Source organism: Balaenoptera acutorostrata, chromosome 15, assembly GCF_949987535.1.
Source record: "Balaenoptera acutorostrata chromosome 15, mBalAcu1.1, whole genome shotgun sequence".
Taxonomy (NCBI): domain Eukaryota; kingdom Metazoa; phylum Chordata; class Mammalia; order Artiodactyla; family Balaenopteridae; genus Balaenoptera; species Balaenoptera acutorostrata.
The window spans coordinates 45,778,765-45,796,929 of NC_080078.1; the positions used below are offsets into that span (position 1 = coordinate 45,778,765).

The window sequence follows — 18,165 nt, forward strand, 5'->3', positions numbered from 1 at the left end:
CTGCCCCAACCTTTGCACCTACAGAGCCACAGCCAACTCTCCGAACTCTCCTCCTCGGCCATTCACGCCCTCCCCTCGTGGTCACTTTGGCTCTTTCCCACCTGCTGCTAACTGAGGTTCTGCTGCTGCAGTCACCCCCCGATGTCCTTCCACACACGTATGTCCGCGGGAGGATGCTGGGTTGAAGGTGCCATCGTGATGTGACAGCCACCGTGAGCCTGCCAGCCCCTCACCAGCAGGCTCCAGCTTCAGTGGCTCGGCCGAACACCACGGCCAAGCAGGCGCCACTGCCGGCACCACCTCACGCCTGCACCTCTGTCCAAGGACTGTCCATCTCTTTCTCCCACTTTCTGCCCAGATGCTGGCCGGCTGTTACCGTGCACAGACACCCGAGCGGGGACAGAGCTGCCTCGGGAGAGGGAAGCACATCAGCAGGCGGGCTCACCCTCGCCAGACTTCTCAGCTCCTTCCCTTCTTTATGAGGAACATTTGGCCAATTTCCGGGGTGTGTGTTCACGGAGCGAGTGTCCTCAGGGGAGGCGAGAACACGACGAAGGAGGAAAGCCAATATAACCCAGAAACAAACATTCAAAGGACTCAGCTTCAAGACCAGAAAGAAATACTGCAGTGTCTTCAGTTATCTTTGCAACAGTTTGTCATGGCTCTTTTCTAAATTTTCCCAATACCCTACCTTGAGCAAGAAGGGGGATTTAGAGCGTGATGGGGTTGGGGGAATCCTGGGGGTCCGAGTCTCAGGGAACTATGGCTGCTGCTGTCCTGCCCGGCCGGGTGGCCGCCAAGATCTGCAGCCTGAGTAGTCCTTGGGGACGTGGCGGGGTTGGGGGGCGGGCCGCAAACCTTCAAAGTCACAAGATTCCTTCCATCCTGAAGTTACAGATAGACTTTGTCTTCTTTACCATGTGATTGGCACTGCTCACAAAGAACTCCAAACTTCCCTCACTTATAGAAAGAGGCTACAGGAGCTGTTTGTATTCACTTGCTCTTTGAAAAGCGGAAGAGAAACCCGCTGTAGCTTGTCCCAGACGAAGGGAAAGCAGACTGCCAAGTGCGTGCTGAGTCAGTAGCTCAGCGCTCTGCTCTCCCAGCTCAGAGTGTCCTTGTGGGCCCCACTTCCTGGATATCCTGCTACATCCTCTGTGTAGCCCCTCTGCCCAGACGCCTGCTGTGGCCTGCTTTGTCCTCCTCGCCGGTTCTGCCTGTGAAATGACTGACCCCAGCCTGGCCCCACGGTGCCCGGCCTCCTGCTGCTTCTTGCTGGCTCTCTCTCACGAGACCCAAGGAACAGGGACCCTCCCAGGGGTTTCAGGCAATGCTTGTTCAGAAAACGCCCCTCTTCCTCTCACCCCACCAGCTCTCCTGCAGACTCTTCTCAACAAGGCTGACCATGTGGCCTGGAAGGAGCCCTCTTTAAACAACGGCTCCAATTCCCGCTAGTCTGAAAGACATCCATTAAACCTACTCTTGAACAGCACCTGGGATAAACCTGGGCGAGGGCTTTATCTGCACAGACGTAGGTGCCTCCTTGATGGCCCAGTGGGATGCGCTGGCACTGCTGGCTCAGGGCTGGAAGTACCCTGGCCTGAGAGCGTGGCATGGCGGCCCCCGAGGACAAGCTTGTCCCTGCATGATCAGCTGGGTCTTTTCATGGGACTACCCCACCTTCAACGTCACCCTCGCCCCTCCCCAGGAAGCATGCCTCCCCCTCCAGCAGGGCACACCTGCCAGCGAGAAAGTGTCCTCAGACCAGACAGCAGATGCTGGGTGAGCAGGGGTGACTTCCTGGGCACACGGTGGCTCTGCAGGGTCTCAACAAACCTCGGCTGAGGGACCATGCCTCCTGCCCACTGAGAAGCCTTGTTCCCTAACCCAGGAAGAAGGACACCCCTCTGGCTGAGGCTCTGGGTCGCTCTGACAGACGCAGCAACCTCCATCCCACCCCAGGCACGAGCTTCAGACCAGGGGTTTCTGGACACAGCTGCCCACATCTGCTCAGCAGGTGGTTTCCAAGCAAACAGGCCCGGTCCACCTTGCACACAGCCCTGCTCTGCTCTGGGCCTGTGGGAACACGACTTCATGCAAGCTTCTCCCAAACCCCAGACAAACCCTGCCTCTTCCTGTGTTCTCAGGACGCCCATGTCCCAGGTGCACCCACGCTCTCACTGCGATGGGTCCCATGAAGGAGCCCTTCCTCACCTGGTGCCCGCGTTCCCGTGCAGGTACAGGATGATCGGGTGGCTAGAAGCCAAGGCATCCTCATACCACATCTGGTCCTTCCCTTGGGCGTTCTTCCACCAGACAGCGGGGACAGTGTGCCTGGAAGCAGAAGCAGAGGGGAGCGGCAGGTGACGCGCCTGCAGACGGGATGCCCGCGGCTCAAGTCACAACTGAGCGGAGAGCAGGAGGCCGGGTGGGCTGACTCCAAGCTGTGAGGGCAGCTTCTGGCAGCTGAGGCAGGTCATTTCCTGACTTGCGGATGGGCCCTCTCTGGGCCCCAGAAGCTTGCCCCGGCAGCAGTTACTAGGGGTGGGGCGACAGCCGCTCCTCCTGTATAAAGGGGAAGCTATGTGAGCTAAGACCCCTTCCAGCTGGGTTCCAGCACAGAATGGGCACTGAATGGACACTGAGCAACGCCATGTCCCCTCAAAGTCATCCATGTCTTGAAGTACATAACTGAACTCACGACGTAAGACATGTCATGCTGTTATATGTACTAATTCAGCAACACGGGTCTACGGGCTGGACTGGAAGCCCGGCCACCCTTAAAGCACCATTTCTAACACAGAGCCTGTCCACAAGCCATCTTGGCACAGACACACCTCTGCAGGAGACGTCACAGGCCCACGTGGGCAGTCCTTCCACGCCTAGCCAGGCATGTGGACACTTGTCTATGTGGCCAAACCCTCCTTTAGAGAGGTGCTCTGGTTCATCTTAACTCAGGACACATCAAAGTCACTGTTCATCACTGGGGAGGGTCTGATTTAATACTTTTTTCTGTAAAACTTATTCAAATTCATTCTTGGGAAGTCTTAAAAACATTACATGGCCGATTTCTTCTTTTCTAAGTGTTAGCATCTCGTTTCTAACGTGTCTCTCTGACCCATTTCAGAGGATTGCATTTTGGGTGGTTCTGACCGCTGCAATTATCACTCTCCCACAATTACAAACCTATGAGACGGAAAGGTACATCTGGAAGGTGCTGGGAGCTGATACGCCTCCAGTAGCCAGCCTACCCGAACTCGGAGCTCCTGACGAAGGCCCAGGCAAGCTCTCCATCCCTGGGCTCCTCCCCCTGCCAAGCAGAGAGGAGCTGCCCTCCCACCACCACCCGCCTCCAGCTCCTCTGCAGCAGGAGGACCTGGCGAGGTGCCAGTGAGGGCAGGTGGTGAATGGAGCTGCTGCCACCCAAGGGCCCGCACTGCCATCAAGACAGCACAGGGTGCAGACCTGGGCGGGCAGTGGTGCCCACCTGCACACAGCAGCTGTCGCTTCCCGGAGACTCACGTGGTCATCACCAACACAACCTTCACAGGTAACTGTCCACAAATACCTGTCCTGTAACACGGCTGCTCTGCTCGAGGAAGAAGCCTGGCTGAGCCCACATCTTCAAAGCACAGACCCTATTAACCATCAGGAGAGCCGCCAATTCCCCCAAACAGCTCTGAGCAAAACATGTCAGGCTTCTGACTGAAAATGAAAATGCACAGCGGCCTGCATGCACACACTGGTCGTAAATGCTCCATTAAATCAAACTAGAAATGACCAAAGACAGTCCCAGCCTCAGCCACTAAGAACCAGAACCTCCCTCTCACTCTCTGGTCTTTAAGCAGGAACCCCTGCCCTCCGCACAGCACAGGGAAGCGATTCAGAGCACTTCACTCAGAAGCTTCTCACGTCCACAGCAGTTCTACTGAGACAAAGGCAGCAATTCAGAGCTGCTTCTGAGAGAAAGAGAAGACGCCACAGGAAAGCCGGTCCGCTCTGGTTCTGTTGTTTGTAAACACCAACTAGTCCACAGAAAAAAGCATTAAATCATATTCGAAAGAAATGCCAAGAAGTCACAGAACTTAGGCCCAACCGAAATTTATGGCTAAAAAAGTAAACGCTAAGAAAAGAGCAAAGACCACCACTATCAAGAGCTGAGAGTGCTGTGTGTGAAAGAAATGCAGCTGTTTTCAACAACTGGGTGGGCCTTTCTCTGCAAGACAGGTGTGGCTCAAGCCTGCGCTCACAATTCTGTGATATATTCTCTGTTTCTGGCTTTCTTCTCCCCTGGAAACGAGGCTTTCTGCAAAAACCAATCTGGTTTGCAAACCTCTGAACAGAGCTGGTGCTGCCATCTCGTGCCCCATTATCAAGGAATTTAGCTGAGATCTTTCCTTTGGAAACAGCAGGTAAAAGGTAAAAAAGGACAAGCTAGAGTTTCAGAGACGGCTCCGCTGTCAGAACAGCAGTGGCCACATCTCACAGGCCTTCTGCCTCCTGGAGAGGCCGCAGAGCCAGCGCCCGGCCCTGCAGCCCTGAGGCTGCACACTCACCAGACTCCGAGGGTCACGTCTTCCTCTGGCTGGAGGTAGTAATTACAGGTGTGATTCAAACCTTGATCCTGCGGTTTTTTCAAATCAATGAAATAGGGAACGCGAACTGTGGGGGACAAAGAGATGGAAACCAGGATTAGTGAGGGTGGACGGACACACACGTACACAGCAGAGGTGAAGCTCTCAAAAAGTGCCAAGTACTTTCCCAACGCCATACTGCCTGGGGCACCGGGCCCTCCAGCCTCGGGCGGGGCTGGAGGTAGATGTGTCTACAGATCCTTCGGCAAGGACGAGGTCCAAACAGAGACCCACTGAAGGTTGTTCAAGGTGTGAGAAGATGCGAAGGAGGGAAGGAAAGATCCTTGGGAGACCTGAGGGTCGGCCTGGCCATGAGAGAGGCTGGAGACAAGGAGGCTACGACTGAAGGCTGGAGCCAGGGTGCTGGGGGAGGGACTGTGGGAAAGGCGACAGATGGATGTGTGTTCTGGACCTGGGGCCACGGGCTTGATGACAACCTGAATGTGGGTGCGGGCCAGGAAAGTGGGATTCTGAGGTTTCCAGTGCTGTCATTTAACAGAGAGTGAGGCCGAAGATGAGGAGTGGGTGCCAGAGGTGGAGGAATCCACAGAACCCACAAGCCACACAGAGTCGAGGGAAGTCATGGGAACAAGACAGCAGCGACTCATTCAGCCCTGAATTTAACAGGTGACCTGTCGACAGGGCAACGGCTGATAAACTGCGGTGTACCCACCGATGGGAAGCCCTGGGCCTTCAGACAGAGGCAACCGATATCCACAGACCTCGAGGAACCTCCGTGAATTACAGGCAGGTGAGAAGAGCAGGGAAGGAGGGTAAGATCACTGTGCTGCTGCTACGTAATCCCATGTCGTCACTGTACAAGCAAGCAACACCAACGCCAATACCAACACCAACACTGAGTGTGGCTTGGAAAGAAATACAGAGAGACACACCAGGCTGTGAACATGGGTTTAAAGTGTGTGTGTGGGGGTGGAGGCGAGCGTGTAATTTTCCCCTTGTATACCAATGCACTTTTATTGCTTGAGATGAACACAATTTTTGAAGTTATATTTAGTTGAAAAATGAAAAACAAAAACAAAAAACCAAACCTTGAGATGGGATTTACTCACATTATAAAATATCAATTCCCAGAGGGGGTGGGGACAATGGGCAGTGTAGCCCTGACTTCCAGCCAGTCCCACCTTCAACAAGGAAGTCATGCAACTCTTTGGTTTTCTTTGGTGAAGAGAGTAGTTTCATTGTGTAACTCACACGGCCTCTTGGCAACCAAGCCCTGCGTGCCTACCTCATGCCCCAGGGCCTTTGCACCTGCTGCCCCCCCAATACTCTGCGCCCACATACCTACATTCCAGCTCTTACTTCGTCAAATGTCCCCACGGCTCAGTAAACGTTCACTGAAGAAATGAAATAGCCAACTCACGAGGACATAGGGATACGCACACGCTCCTTCCCCCAGGAATTCCCTGAGCATTTCAAACCACGGGGAAGACAAATCCTCCCACCAGGGCTGCTTTTGAACCTCCAGCTTCTTAATCCATCTCTTTTCCAAGCAGCAGGCTACATTTTAAAAACTTTAATTATTTTCTCTCAAAAGAAAACCGGCACTCAAAGGAGGTGGCATCCTATTTACTGGCGCACCTTCCCGGTACTCTGAACACCGTCCCTGAAACAGGCGGGTACCACTGTGACCACAGCACTGGCTCAACCACAGGTCACACGTGATGATTCTGGGATTTGCACCCAGGCAGCCCGACTCCATAGCCCACACTCTTGACTAATCGGACAGGAAGTGAGGAAGGTAAACTGGCTCTGATCCTGGTGGGCCCTGAATGTTCTCGAATTGGGTCCCCCCAAAAGATATATTGAAGTCCTAACCCCCAGCACATCAGAAGGTGACCTCATTTGGAAACAGGGTCTTTACAGAGATAATCGAGCTTAAGTAAGGTCATTTGGTGGACCTGATCTAATACGACTGGTGTCCTTATCAAAAGGGAATTTGGATACAGACAGAAGGAAGACAACATGAAGTCACAGGAGAAGACAGCCGTGTGACGGAGGAAGGGGCAGCAGTGGTGCAGCTACAAGCCAAGGGACACCAGCCACCAGCAGAGGCTGGGAAGAGGCAAGGAAGAGGGAGCCCAGGCCTGCCAACACAGGGATTTCGAAGCTCCAGAACTGGGAGAGAATACATTTCTGTGGTTTTAAGCCACCCCGTCTGTGGTGTTTGTTATGCTGTGGAGTCAGAGTTCACTCTGACAACATCCTCAGGGAGGACTCCTGACCAGCAGGCCTAGAAAGGTCTCCCCTGGACGCGTCTCTTTTAGACGGAGGTGCCCGCTCCTGCCATCCCCGGTGACCGCTCCGTGCTGGGGAAGCCGAGGCTGCAGCGTCAGGTGGCAGTTCATCATCTGACCACTGAGGGGAAACGGCTCTGTCAGTAAAACTCTGAATATGTCCAACAAGTGCTGATTCAGTCAACTCTCCTCCTGAGGCTGGAGTGCCCGTGCCAAAGGGAAGGTGGGCGCCATCGAGGGCTGAGGGCACTGCTGTCAGGCCTCATGGGTTCTCTCCCAGAAAAGGCGGCCATGCAGCTTACACGCTGCCCCAGAGCTCTGAGAGGGCCCCTACCAGTGAAAAGCGTCTTCCAAGGATTAGCAGTTAATCCTAAAAGCTTCCAAGCCCGAGAAATCTAGAACCAAGAAACTCAATTCTGCTCTAGGACAGACTCATCCCACCAAGCCCATCCTCCGGTTCACTTTCATTTCTGTTTTAGAAACAACGTGGAAAAGGATGCAGTTAACGTACCACGTGCAGCAGGTGCCGCCCGTGTGCCTCCCCTCCAGCTAGCGAGAGGTGCCTGGTCAGTCCCAGGGGGTGAGACAGCCCCAGAGGAACCACCTGGCCACTACTGGTAAAAGCAAGCAGAACTGCTGCAAGACAAAGGAACGGAGTCAAGGGGTGCAGAGCCCCAGGCTGGCCTGAGGAGGGTCCAGGATCTGCCTGGACCAGAACGTGGCTCACTCCTGCTGGCCTTCGTGTGGCCACAGCCCTTGGCCCGTGACTCTGGGATGCAGGCTGGAGCCCACCCTCCTGGCCCCTGCTTCCACCGCAGGGTTGAAGCAAGGAGAGAGCACCCAGCCTGCCAGCAGTCCCCTGAGGTGGCAGGGGCAGGAATCGGGAGCCGGGGGCAGCGACCCAGCTCCTCATCGCTATCAATTACAAGCTCCGCCTCACACACAAGTTGAGTGCACAGCTCAGGGACCCAGCACACAGGCCCATGCAGCTGTCAGGACCAGGCCTCTGGTTTCTCCTGCTTCCCCAGCTGTGTATTATCCACCCTCTGGCCTCGCTGTCATTTATCAGCAACCACAAACATCATCGAGAGCGATTTAGAAAGGACCCTCAAGAGATGGTGCTCGGTAAACGGTGAGTAAACACATGAATGAACAGAAAACAACTGAGTCTGCCATCCTTTCCTCAGCCAATCTAGAAGATACTGGTGGGGTGAGAGGCCAGTACTCCTGGGCTGCAGAGAACACGTCTGACTGCCTGAGAACTTTGAACATCCCAGGCACTGAGTAAAGACCACCCTGACATACGGGAAGAGGTGGGGCACCAACAAGGGAAGGGCTGGGAAGGCCCTCTGGGTTTTATCAAACTCCAGCTCCCCACGGGCTCTGGGCTTCCACAAGAAGAAAGGGATAAGGAAAGAAAGCTATCAGGGGTCACAGGGACTGCTAAGGGGAAGGAAAAAGGAGGCTGAAGGACTGCCATCCCATGAAAGCTGTAGTGGACAGGCTGACCTTCTGCTTGAACAACAAATGAGCAATTCATATATTAACCCTAATCTCCAAAAAAGGCCCAAGGCAGTGTGCAGACAAGAGCCGTTCTGCACTGGCCTCTGAAGTGAAACACTCCTTCCCGCCAGGAGATGGTTCTAAATCCCAGGGCAAAGACTGTGACAAGGGGCTGGTGTCACCACAACATCGCTGGGCTGGAGGCGGGGGTACCGACTTTTGAATGTGAGTATTGAAAAGCACATATATTTATGCTTACATGTACAGACACACACACAAAAAGACCAGCAGGAAATAAACAACGTGACAGCAATTTTCTCTGAACAAGTTTCATTTTCTTCTTCATGCCATTCAGAGTTTTTCAGTTAATCTTTTGTTTTTAGAAAGATCATGTATTTTTTGTTTATAAAAATATATTTTAAGTAGAATAATGCCTTAAATCATAGATGCTATCCTTCATCTAATGCTTATTTATCTGAGTTATACATTTAGTTTCAGATAGAGTTGCTATGAACTTAAGACTACTTTAATCATGTTTTGGGGCCCAAAAGATTGTTACACTTCCTTCAATGTCCAAATGGAAATCCACAGCTCACGATTCACATCTTGAGGAGACAAGAACGAAGGTGCCCCCCGAACACGCAGGCCCTCCAGAAGCATGAGATGAAACTGCCAAGTCACACTGCAAGACAGCCTGGAGATCCCCATCTCCTCCACAGGAGAGGGGCACAGACAACTATCCCACTTCCACACAGCAGGCATATGGAAACAAGGAGTTGGGGACGGGTGTCTCTCTGGGGGATGCAGGGTGGCCCCACGGCCCAGCCTGGCCCTCTTCTTCTGTGCCATGGAGCCCGACCCAGAGAAGCCAGGAACATCCTGACATTTCATTAGGAAATCAACAGTGCAAAATATGTGGGCTGTGTCTAAAGTTACCCCAAGGATTGACCTAAAGAAAATCAACTCAATTCAAATATTTGCTGGGACCCCACGGTGTGGCAGCCCAGAGGGCAGCAGGCCACCTGCTGCCAAGACACCTGCCCAAGGGGCCTGAAGGTGTCCGGAGGCCTGCCTTGTGCAAAAGCTGTGCAGGGCTGACTCTAAGGTCTGCTATCGGGAAATCTGCAGCCTGTGGCTTCGTGTTTGCGTGTTACCCAAACTCTCTTCTGTGCTAGACTGACTGTGGACATTTAAGGGATATTACAGTCAGAAAAAAACCAAAACTTTCTTGATTTTAATAGGTTGTGAGTTCCTTCTAAGTTTGTGCTTCTCACAAGCGGTGAAAACTCAGGGATGATAAATTCCTGGAAGTTTAGCCACGTTTATGTTAGAAAAATCAAATGCCTCTTAGTGTACCTACATGTGTTTTACACTTACTTTATGACACCCAAATAAAAAACGTATTTTAGATTTATGAAGTATTAAATATCCACCTTACTATTTCTGTTCCTCCTCCTCCTGCTTCTCTTTAGAGCAGACATTCCCTTTTAGCAGCGACATCCACTTTTCTGTGATCAAGTCTACTGCAGACTTAACACCCCAAACTCATATGCCCCAATGCACACAGGCCTCTGCAGTCTGCAGCACTGGTGTTACTACAGACGAGGGGCCACCCACCCCCTGCCTTGCTGCCCCAGGCCAGTCGCACAGCACACCTCAATACCTACTGTCTGTCCTCTCCCCCCACCTCCTCTTCACCAGCTCCCCTGCTGCCTCCGTAGCACCAGCCCAGCTTCCCAAGCCTCCAGCCCCGACACACACAAGTTCAAACCCACTCTTTGCAAACCAGCACAGCCAAGAGCGTGCAGAGCCTGCCTCATCTGCCCTGAGTGCTCCCCACACCCGACTGCATGGCCATCACTCACGAGGCACCTGCTGTGTGCCAAGCGCCACGTTCTATCCGCTGACCTCTAATGCCCACATGCGCAGTCTCTTCCTGCCCGGCCTCATCTTGAAAGTGTAAAAGGATGCTCCATAAAAGGATTATTCCTGGCAACCGTATACCTTCCACTTCATGAACTTGATACTTCTACCCTTTTTCCTCCCACTTGCCCAAAAGTAAACATATAGCATGAAAAAAAAAAAAATCAAACTTTGGAACACACCAGGTCCAAGTTAACTGAAGGAGACTATAACACCTCTAAAGCCAGCATATAATTCCACAGAAACCAAAGTATGTCAGGGTTTTTTAAGGGGGAAAAAAAAGGTTTTTTTTTTTAATTTAAAGAATAAAGGCCTAATTATTTTTAAGGCACTATTTTCAGTGGTCACCTTTTCCAAGGATAGTTAACCTCCTAGACTGCACAAGGGACAGAGCATCCCCAACATGACAGTTGCAGAAGACTCTCCATGTTTTCAACATTTCTACCCACCTCAGCTGAAGAAAGACCCGCCCCCCCCGCAACCATGCAGTAGTCAGTCACCTGTGCACACAAATGCCAACCCTGAAGAGCAATGCCCTCGTTACAAACATCTTTTAACTGGGAAGGGGCAAAGGGAACCTTCTGGACAATAAAAAGGCTCTGTTTCCTGATCTGAGTAGTGAATATATAAATACATAAATCACCATGAAAATGAACTCTTACTAAAATGAAAGGAAAAATGGACACACAGCACTTACCGAAATTCAAGAAAATCAGTTTGGCCTGTATCCCAGGACACAGTTTGATGAGAAATGGAATGGCCACGTACAACCCCACGACACAGAGGAGTATCTTCCTCAGTCGGAAGCACAGGCCCTTTCGCCTGCAAGAGAAAAGCAGTGAGCAGGTCAAAGACAGGAGTGAGTCTGCTGTGGTTTAGTAACAGCATCGTCAAAATCACTGACCAAGATCCACACCTACTGTTTCCAACAAGAATATCACCAATGATAAGAGGAGCCTCCCACCTGCTTTTCCTTTTAATTTGTGCTTAGAACTCTACCAGAAGGGTAAAATGTGTTTCCTGAAAGCCAAAGAAACAGTCCTGCTGATTTCCTTTGTGTGCCCTGGGATCAGAACCCAGCACAGCCATCAGATCCTCAGAAAGTGCCCAGCTTCATGTCAGACAGTAGCTGCAACTTCACCTCAAGAGAGTGGCTGCCCCTGAGCCTCTGACTGCCCTCCTGCAAGCAAGCGTGGGCTACCCATCAGAGGAAGCACGCATGCGACAGAACCTGCCACACCAGGTCCCGGGAGGCAGCAGGCGCTGAGAACAAGGCTCTGGCCATCACTGCATGTTCTCATATTTCTGCCCGCATACCCTCCAGAGGCCCCTTTTCTGGGCACCTCGGGCCAGGTCATCACCCCAGGTCTCAAGACTCTCTTCTAATCCACAACCAGCTCCAAGACTTCCTCATCCTGTTCCTGATCCCCTGTTAAAAAATGTCCCTAGCCCAGAGAGTCTCAAACTTCTTGGACTAAGGGCCTCTCTACAACTGAAAAATTGAGGGCCCCAAAGAGCTTCTGTTCATATGATTTGTTTTATGAGAAATTAAAGAAAAATTTAAAATATCTATTAAGTCATCTAATAACAATAAACAACCCATTACATGTTAATATAATTAACATCTGTTATAAAAAAATGATTATATTTTCCAAAACGAAAAATTTTAGTGAGGAGATTTTTACAAATTTCTTTAAGTCAGACAGCTTAACAGAAGACAGATGGGTTCTCCTATCTGCTTCTGCATTCAATCTGCTGCAATCCCACACGTCACGCAGCATCTGGAAAGCTCCCGAAACCCCATGAGAGAATGAAAGTGAAAAAGGCAAACAGCATCTCAGTGTTACCATGAAATCTCTGACCTCACGGACATGCTGAAGGGTTCTGGGGACCCCATGAGCCCCAAGCACACATGGAAACTGCTGCTTATCTCAGCATATCAAGTCTCAACCTCAATGGGTTTAGTTATTTATTTCTGGACTATTTTGAAAAAAAGTAAGGTGGTTTAAAAAAATACACCTTGAACTGCTGACACATGCAACAATACAGAAGGATCTAAATGCATTAGGCTAGGGACTTCCCCGGTGGCACAGTGGTTTAGAATCTGCCTGCCAATGCAGGAGACACGGGTTCGAGCCCTGGTCCGGGAAGATCCCACATGCCGCAGAGCAATTAAGCCCGTGCACCACAACTACTGAGCCTGCGCTCTAGAGCCCACGTGCCACAACTACTGAAGCCCGCGCGCCTAGCCTGTGCTCCACAACGAGAAGCCACCGCAATGAGAAGCCCACGCGCCGCAACTAGAGAAAGCCCACGTACAGCAACGAAGAGACAATGCAACCAAAAATAAATAAATAAGTTTACAAAAATAAATACATAAATTTATAAAAATAAATAAATTTTTTTAAAAAAGCATTAGGCTAAGTTAAATAAGACAGACACAAAAGACTACATACTGTATAATCCCATTTGTCTGAAATTCCAGAAAAAGCAAAACTACAGAGACAGAAAAGCAGAACAGTGACCTCAGAGGCTGGGAGTAGAGGGAAGAGATTGCAAAGGGCACGGGGCAACTTTTGCAGTAATGGAAATTTTCTTTATCTGGACTGTGGTTGTGGACACATGAATGTATATGTTGGTAAATTTTATCGCATGTAAATGATACTTCAACAAAGCTGATGTAAATAATACCTCAATAAAGCTGATGACAAATGCATATCTGACAATGTAATCCTTTCACTCATTCACCTGGCTCATCCACCAGTCGTTACTGAGCACTGGGCACTCCTGGGGCAGTGGACAATAAGGGCAGCAGAGGATGCCATCTGCGTCTCTGCTGTGCTCTCAGCTCAGCGGGGCAGACAAAGGGCTGTGAGAGAGGCATCTGGTGCAGGGTGACCTGACCTAGTCTGGGCTTCCAGGGAAAGGGCCACTGGTGGAAACACTAAGTCAGGAATACAGGAGTTAACTAGATGATGCAGGAGAAGTTTAAAAGGGCATCTTAAATTCCATGCACAATCTACCCGTTCACTGAGGAAAGGCATAGGATGTAGTGGTTAAGGTGCCGGTTCTGAAGTCAAATGATCTGGTCCAGCATCCAATCTACCACTTATTAGCTGTCATATCCTTCTTGAACAAAAATATATATATATAAATAGAAATGAAAAAAATTTATATACCTGTAGCAATAAGGCTCTTCTACATTAAAATCATTTTCTTCTGGATTGAGTTATCATTATAATTATTATCATACACATTAATCAAAATGACAAATATGTTATATTTTTGGTAAATTATTATTAAGCATGAAAAGTAAACTTTTATTGAAAATACATCTTTTTTTTAACATCTTTATTGGAGTATAATTGCTTTACAATGGTGTGTTAGCTTCTGCTTTATAACAAAGTGAATCAGTTATACATATACATATGTTTCCATATCTCTTCCCTCTTGCATCTCCCTCCCTCCCACCCTCCCTATCTCACCCCTCTAGGTGGTCACAAAGCACTGAGCTGATCTCCCTGTGCTATGCGGTTGCTTCCCACTAGCTATCTATTTTACGTTTGGTAGTGTATATATGTCCATGCCACTCTCTCACTTTGTCACAGCTTACCCTTCCCCCTCCCCATATTCTCAAGTCCATTCTCCAGTAGGTCTGTGTCTTTATTCCCGTCTTGCCACTAGGTTCTTCATGACCTTTTTTTTTTTTTTTCCCTTAGATTCCATATATATGTGTTAGCATACTGTATTTGTTTTTCTCTTTCTGACTTACTTCACTCTGTATGACAGACTCTAAATGAGATGGATTCCACTACTTTCCCAAATGCATCATGTCTCTCTCTCTATATTACTTATTGATAGAAAAAAAGGGGGGGTTAGCATTAATTCTACTTCTGTTTTTGGTTTTTAAAAATATAAGTATTGAGAACTTGTTCACATCAGTAAAAGGGAATGAAGTTTACTAGTATCACCACTTCTTCAGGTTTATATGCTCAAAATCACACAGTAAAAACACTCAAATAAGCCCTTTTTCATTTTTGTTGACAGCTAAGAATTTGACAGCACCTGACTTGTAAAATTTTTATGCAGTCATTAGACATTCACTTAGTTTCTCAGCTTTTACCAAGAACTGAGCCCTCTTGCCTTGACCTTGACCTGCCTTTAGCAAGAGTCCCCCCACCCTTGATGTCTCCTCAATAATTTTTCATCCCCTGATCCCCTAACTCTACTTTCTGTCTGGAAATCCCAAGCCGTCTCCTCAGAAGGCATCCCAGACAGGGCTGTACGCGGGCCTGACCTTTCTACCGGCTCCTTCTGTCCACCCTGCCAGGCCTTTTCCTTCCCACCCCAGCCCCACCTCCCTACAGCCACTAGAGCTTTAGGCCCCTGCCTCCATGGGGGGCTGCTAAGGGACTCAGGGACTCCACACAGCCTCTACCTGAGGATGAAAAGGAAAAATGACAAATTGGAAACAGGTCGGATGTTTTACCCACGCAGCTGGGCTGTGGAAACACCCAGACTGCTGCTTGGTATTCTCAAAAAGTCCCTCACCTGAAATTTAGTCCATTGCCTCCACAAGATTACATATCATGGGAAATGAAAATCTTAAAAGTCAAATATAGTAAAAATGCATTAGTCCTCATCTTGAGCAGGTTACCTTAAATTGTTCCATTTCCCCAAAACTAAATTCAGATAAAAAGATAAATAAAGCAGGGCAAAGATGAGAACCAACTCTTACATTACATAAACTGCTGAGTTTTGTGTGACTGTGATTATGCTGACTGGTGGCTCAGCTGTCAGGATGAGTGCAGTAAGATCTCTCTTTGGGGCTTCCCCGGTGGCGCAGTGGTTGAGAGTCTGCCTGCCAATGCAGGGGACACGGGTTCCAGCCCTGGTCTGGGAGGATCCCACATGCCGCGGAGCAACCAGGCCCGTGAGCCACAACTACTGAGCCTGTGCGTCTGGAGCCTGTGCTCAGCAACAAGAGAGGCCGTGACAGTGAGAGGCCCGCGCACCGCGATGAAGAGTGGCCCCCGCTCGCCGCAACTAGAGAAAGCCCTCGCACAGAAACGAAGACCCAACACAGCCAATAAATAAATAAATAAAAGTCATTTGTGAGACAAATATTAAAAAAAAAAAAAAAAAACCTCTTTGTATCTGACTGTTTACATATGTATGGACATATGTGTGTGTATGTATGTACGTATGTAACCTACAGCTGACCCTTGAACAGCGAAGGGGTTAGGGGTGCCAACCCTCCATGCAATTGAAAATCTGAGTATAACTTGAAGTTGGCCCTCCATTTTTGCAGTTCTGCTTCTGTGGATTCAACCAACTGTGGATCATGTGGTACTGTGGTATGTCTTTGGTGAAAAAAAATCTGTTTATGAGTGGACCCGCCCGCACAGTTCAAACCCGTGTTGTTCAAGGGTCCACTGTATTTGTGATGTTTTCCTAGCCCTGGATGGTATCACCAAATTAATTTATAAAATCCCTTTAAGGAGCTCTGTTCCAATTGGCTTAAAGAGAAATAAGTGACAAATTAAATATTCCTAAAACTCCCAGAAGTATAAGAACCCAAATATTTTTCAAGCTCATGTATAAATAAAACCAGTTTAGTGGTGTCAGTTTAATAAAAGCAGTTGTCCTCTTGAAACAGGAGGGAAGGGGGCAGGGCACAACCTTTAAAAGAATGACATAGCCAAAGGACATGACAAAAACTGGTTAGAACCAACTAGATCCAAGATGGTGGAAGATTCGACTTCCAGTAGACCTTGAGCCTCATTATATGCTCATTGTAATGCATTAGCTAAATGACATACCCACCAGTGCCATGACAGTTCTGAGGCCAAGCAAAAAAGGCCAAAAGCCGGCGGTGGCCCAATTCCTAGAAATCCCCGTCCCTTCCCCGAAATAGTTGGAATAATCCTCCTGCTCATTAGCCTATGAAATTTACCCAGCCCATAAAAACTAACCACACCATATTTCGGGGACTCTCACCTTCTGAGATGGCCCACACTCTGTGGAGTGTGTTCCTCTCTAAATAAATCCACTTCTACCTATCACTTTGTCTCTCACTGGACAAGACATAAAGAACCTGAGCTTCATTAAGACCTGAGACCAGATGTGTGACCTCAATTAAAAGACAGTGGGTTTTGACCAGGGTCAACTCCCGGCATATAGGTTCAAGTCCCACCTGAAGTGCATGGTTTCACTCTGAGTTATCAGCATTAAGTATAATATGAGCACACATTATTTGACTAATAAACCCAGGTAGAATAACAACCTAATATAATATACTAGATTATTAAGATTATAAAAATTATAAACTCAACCTAAGAATAAAAGTACAAGTAGATATGCAGTAAAATTGTTTGAAATCCATTATTTCATGTATATCAAGTGCAGCAATAAAACAAAACCCACGTATTTAACTAAGGTTTTTATTCTGTGATTTTTTTTTTTGAAACTTGCCTAACACAAGTGTTATAAAAATAATACACAGGGAAATAACTTGATGATGGCTAGCTTACAGCATTCATGAACAATCCCAGTATAACTGTTAAGAACCAGTGTATCGGACTTCCCTGGTGGCGAAGTGGTTAAGAATCCGCCTGCCAATGCAGGGGACATGGGTTCAATCCCTGGTCTCGGAAGATCCCACATGCTGCAGAGTAACTAAGCCCGTGCACCCCAACTACTGAGCCTGCACTCTAGAGCCCGCGAGCCACAACTACTGAAGCCCGCGCGCCTAGAGCCCGTGCTCCACAGCAAGAGAAGCCACCGCAGTGAGAAGCCCATGCACCACAACGAAGAGTAGTCCCCGCTTGCTGCAACTAGAGAAAGCCCGTGAGCAACAACGAAGACCCAATGTGGCCATAAATAAATAAATAAATAAATGTATAGGTATATAAAAGAACCAGTGTATCAGGCTGACATGATATAAAAGTTTTATGAATGGATTTTTCAACAATAGCTGAAACCAAGCAGGACTCTGTGGGGCCCTCCTGGGCACAAAAGCCCTTCTGCACCCCGTTTCTAGGAGATAGGCTTCACTCAGCCTCCTTGACCTTCCCTGATTTCCAAAGGGCAGATTCAAACAGTTGCTAATTGGGGAAGGGAGGCAATGGAGAAACAAGGGAGGGGCAGTCAAGAACAACAGTGCACCCTTGGGGCAGAGTCCTGGTTCCTCCTCAAGGGATATACAAAACAATATCTTTGAGTTTCTTCTGCAGGAACTAAGGCCCCCACCCAGGTGGAGGATGGTAATTTCAGGCTGAGCACAAGATTCCTGTAGCACCACCGTAATACCTCACCACCAACCAATCAGAAGAAAGTTACACACCCTGCAGCCCTCACCCCAAATTTTGCCTATGAAAACTTTTCCACCAAAACCATCAGGGGTTTTGAGCACGAGCCACCGGGGTTCTCCTTGCTTGGCCCTGCAATAAACCTTTCTCTGCTCCAAACTCCGATGTTCTGGTTTGTTTGGCCTCACTGTGCATTGGGCACACTAACTTTGGTAACAAACATTTATCTTTTTCCCCCTGCCTGATCCTTCCAGAATTCAGAGACTCTGACTGACTATTCTTATTTTCATGGCAATGCAGTTACTTGCATAAGTTCAGCAAGAATCCGTCCTCCTTGTACAGAACACAATTGGAAACACTGATTATATAACCAAGGCTTTGACTGGAATGGCATATTTAAAAATGATTCATAGAATTGTATACGACCAGACAGCTTTAAGGAACTAAGGCTGACTTTATGGAACCAATGTTTAGAAACGCCTCTTAGAAAAACAGGCCTGGTACCTAATTTACATAGTTCCCAGCCTTACTTACAGGTCA

At 48.9% G+C, this 18,165-nt stretch overlaps 1 protein-coding gene across 5 annotated transcripts in view; it reads right to left on the bottom strand.

The window, feature by feature from the left end:
- The window catches only part of ABHD12 (abhydrolase domain containing 12, lysophospholipase), a 70,185-nt gene that overhangs the window by 10,437 nt on the left and 41,583 nt on the right, over nucleotides 1–18,165 (bottom strand). For all 5 annotated transcript variants that reach the window (XM_057529836.1, XM_057529838.1, XM_057529835.1 and 2 more), the window contains 3 exons: nucleotides 11,013–11,137; nucleotides 4,557–4,662; nucleotides 2,215–2,334 (listed from right to left, as the gene is read on the bottom strand). In XM_057529836.1, the coding sequence (XP_057385819.1) occupies nucleotides 2,215–2,334; nucleotides 4,557–4,662; nucleotides 11,013–11,137 (351 nt within the window). The remainder of the gene's footprint in view (nucleotides 1–2,214; nucleotides 2,335–4,556; nucleotides 4,663–11,012; nucleotides 11,138–18,165) is intronic.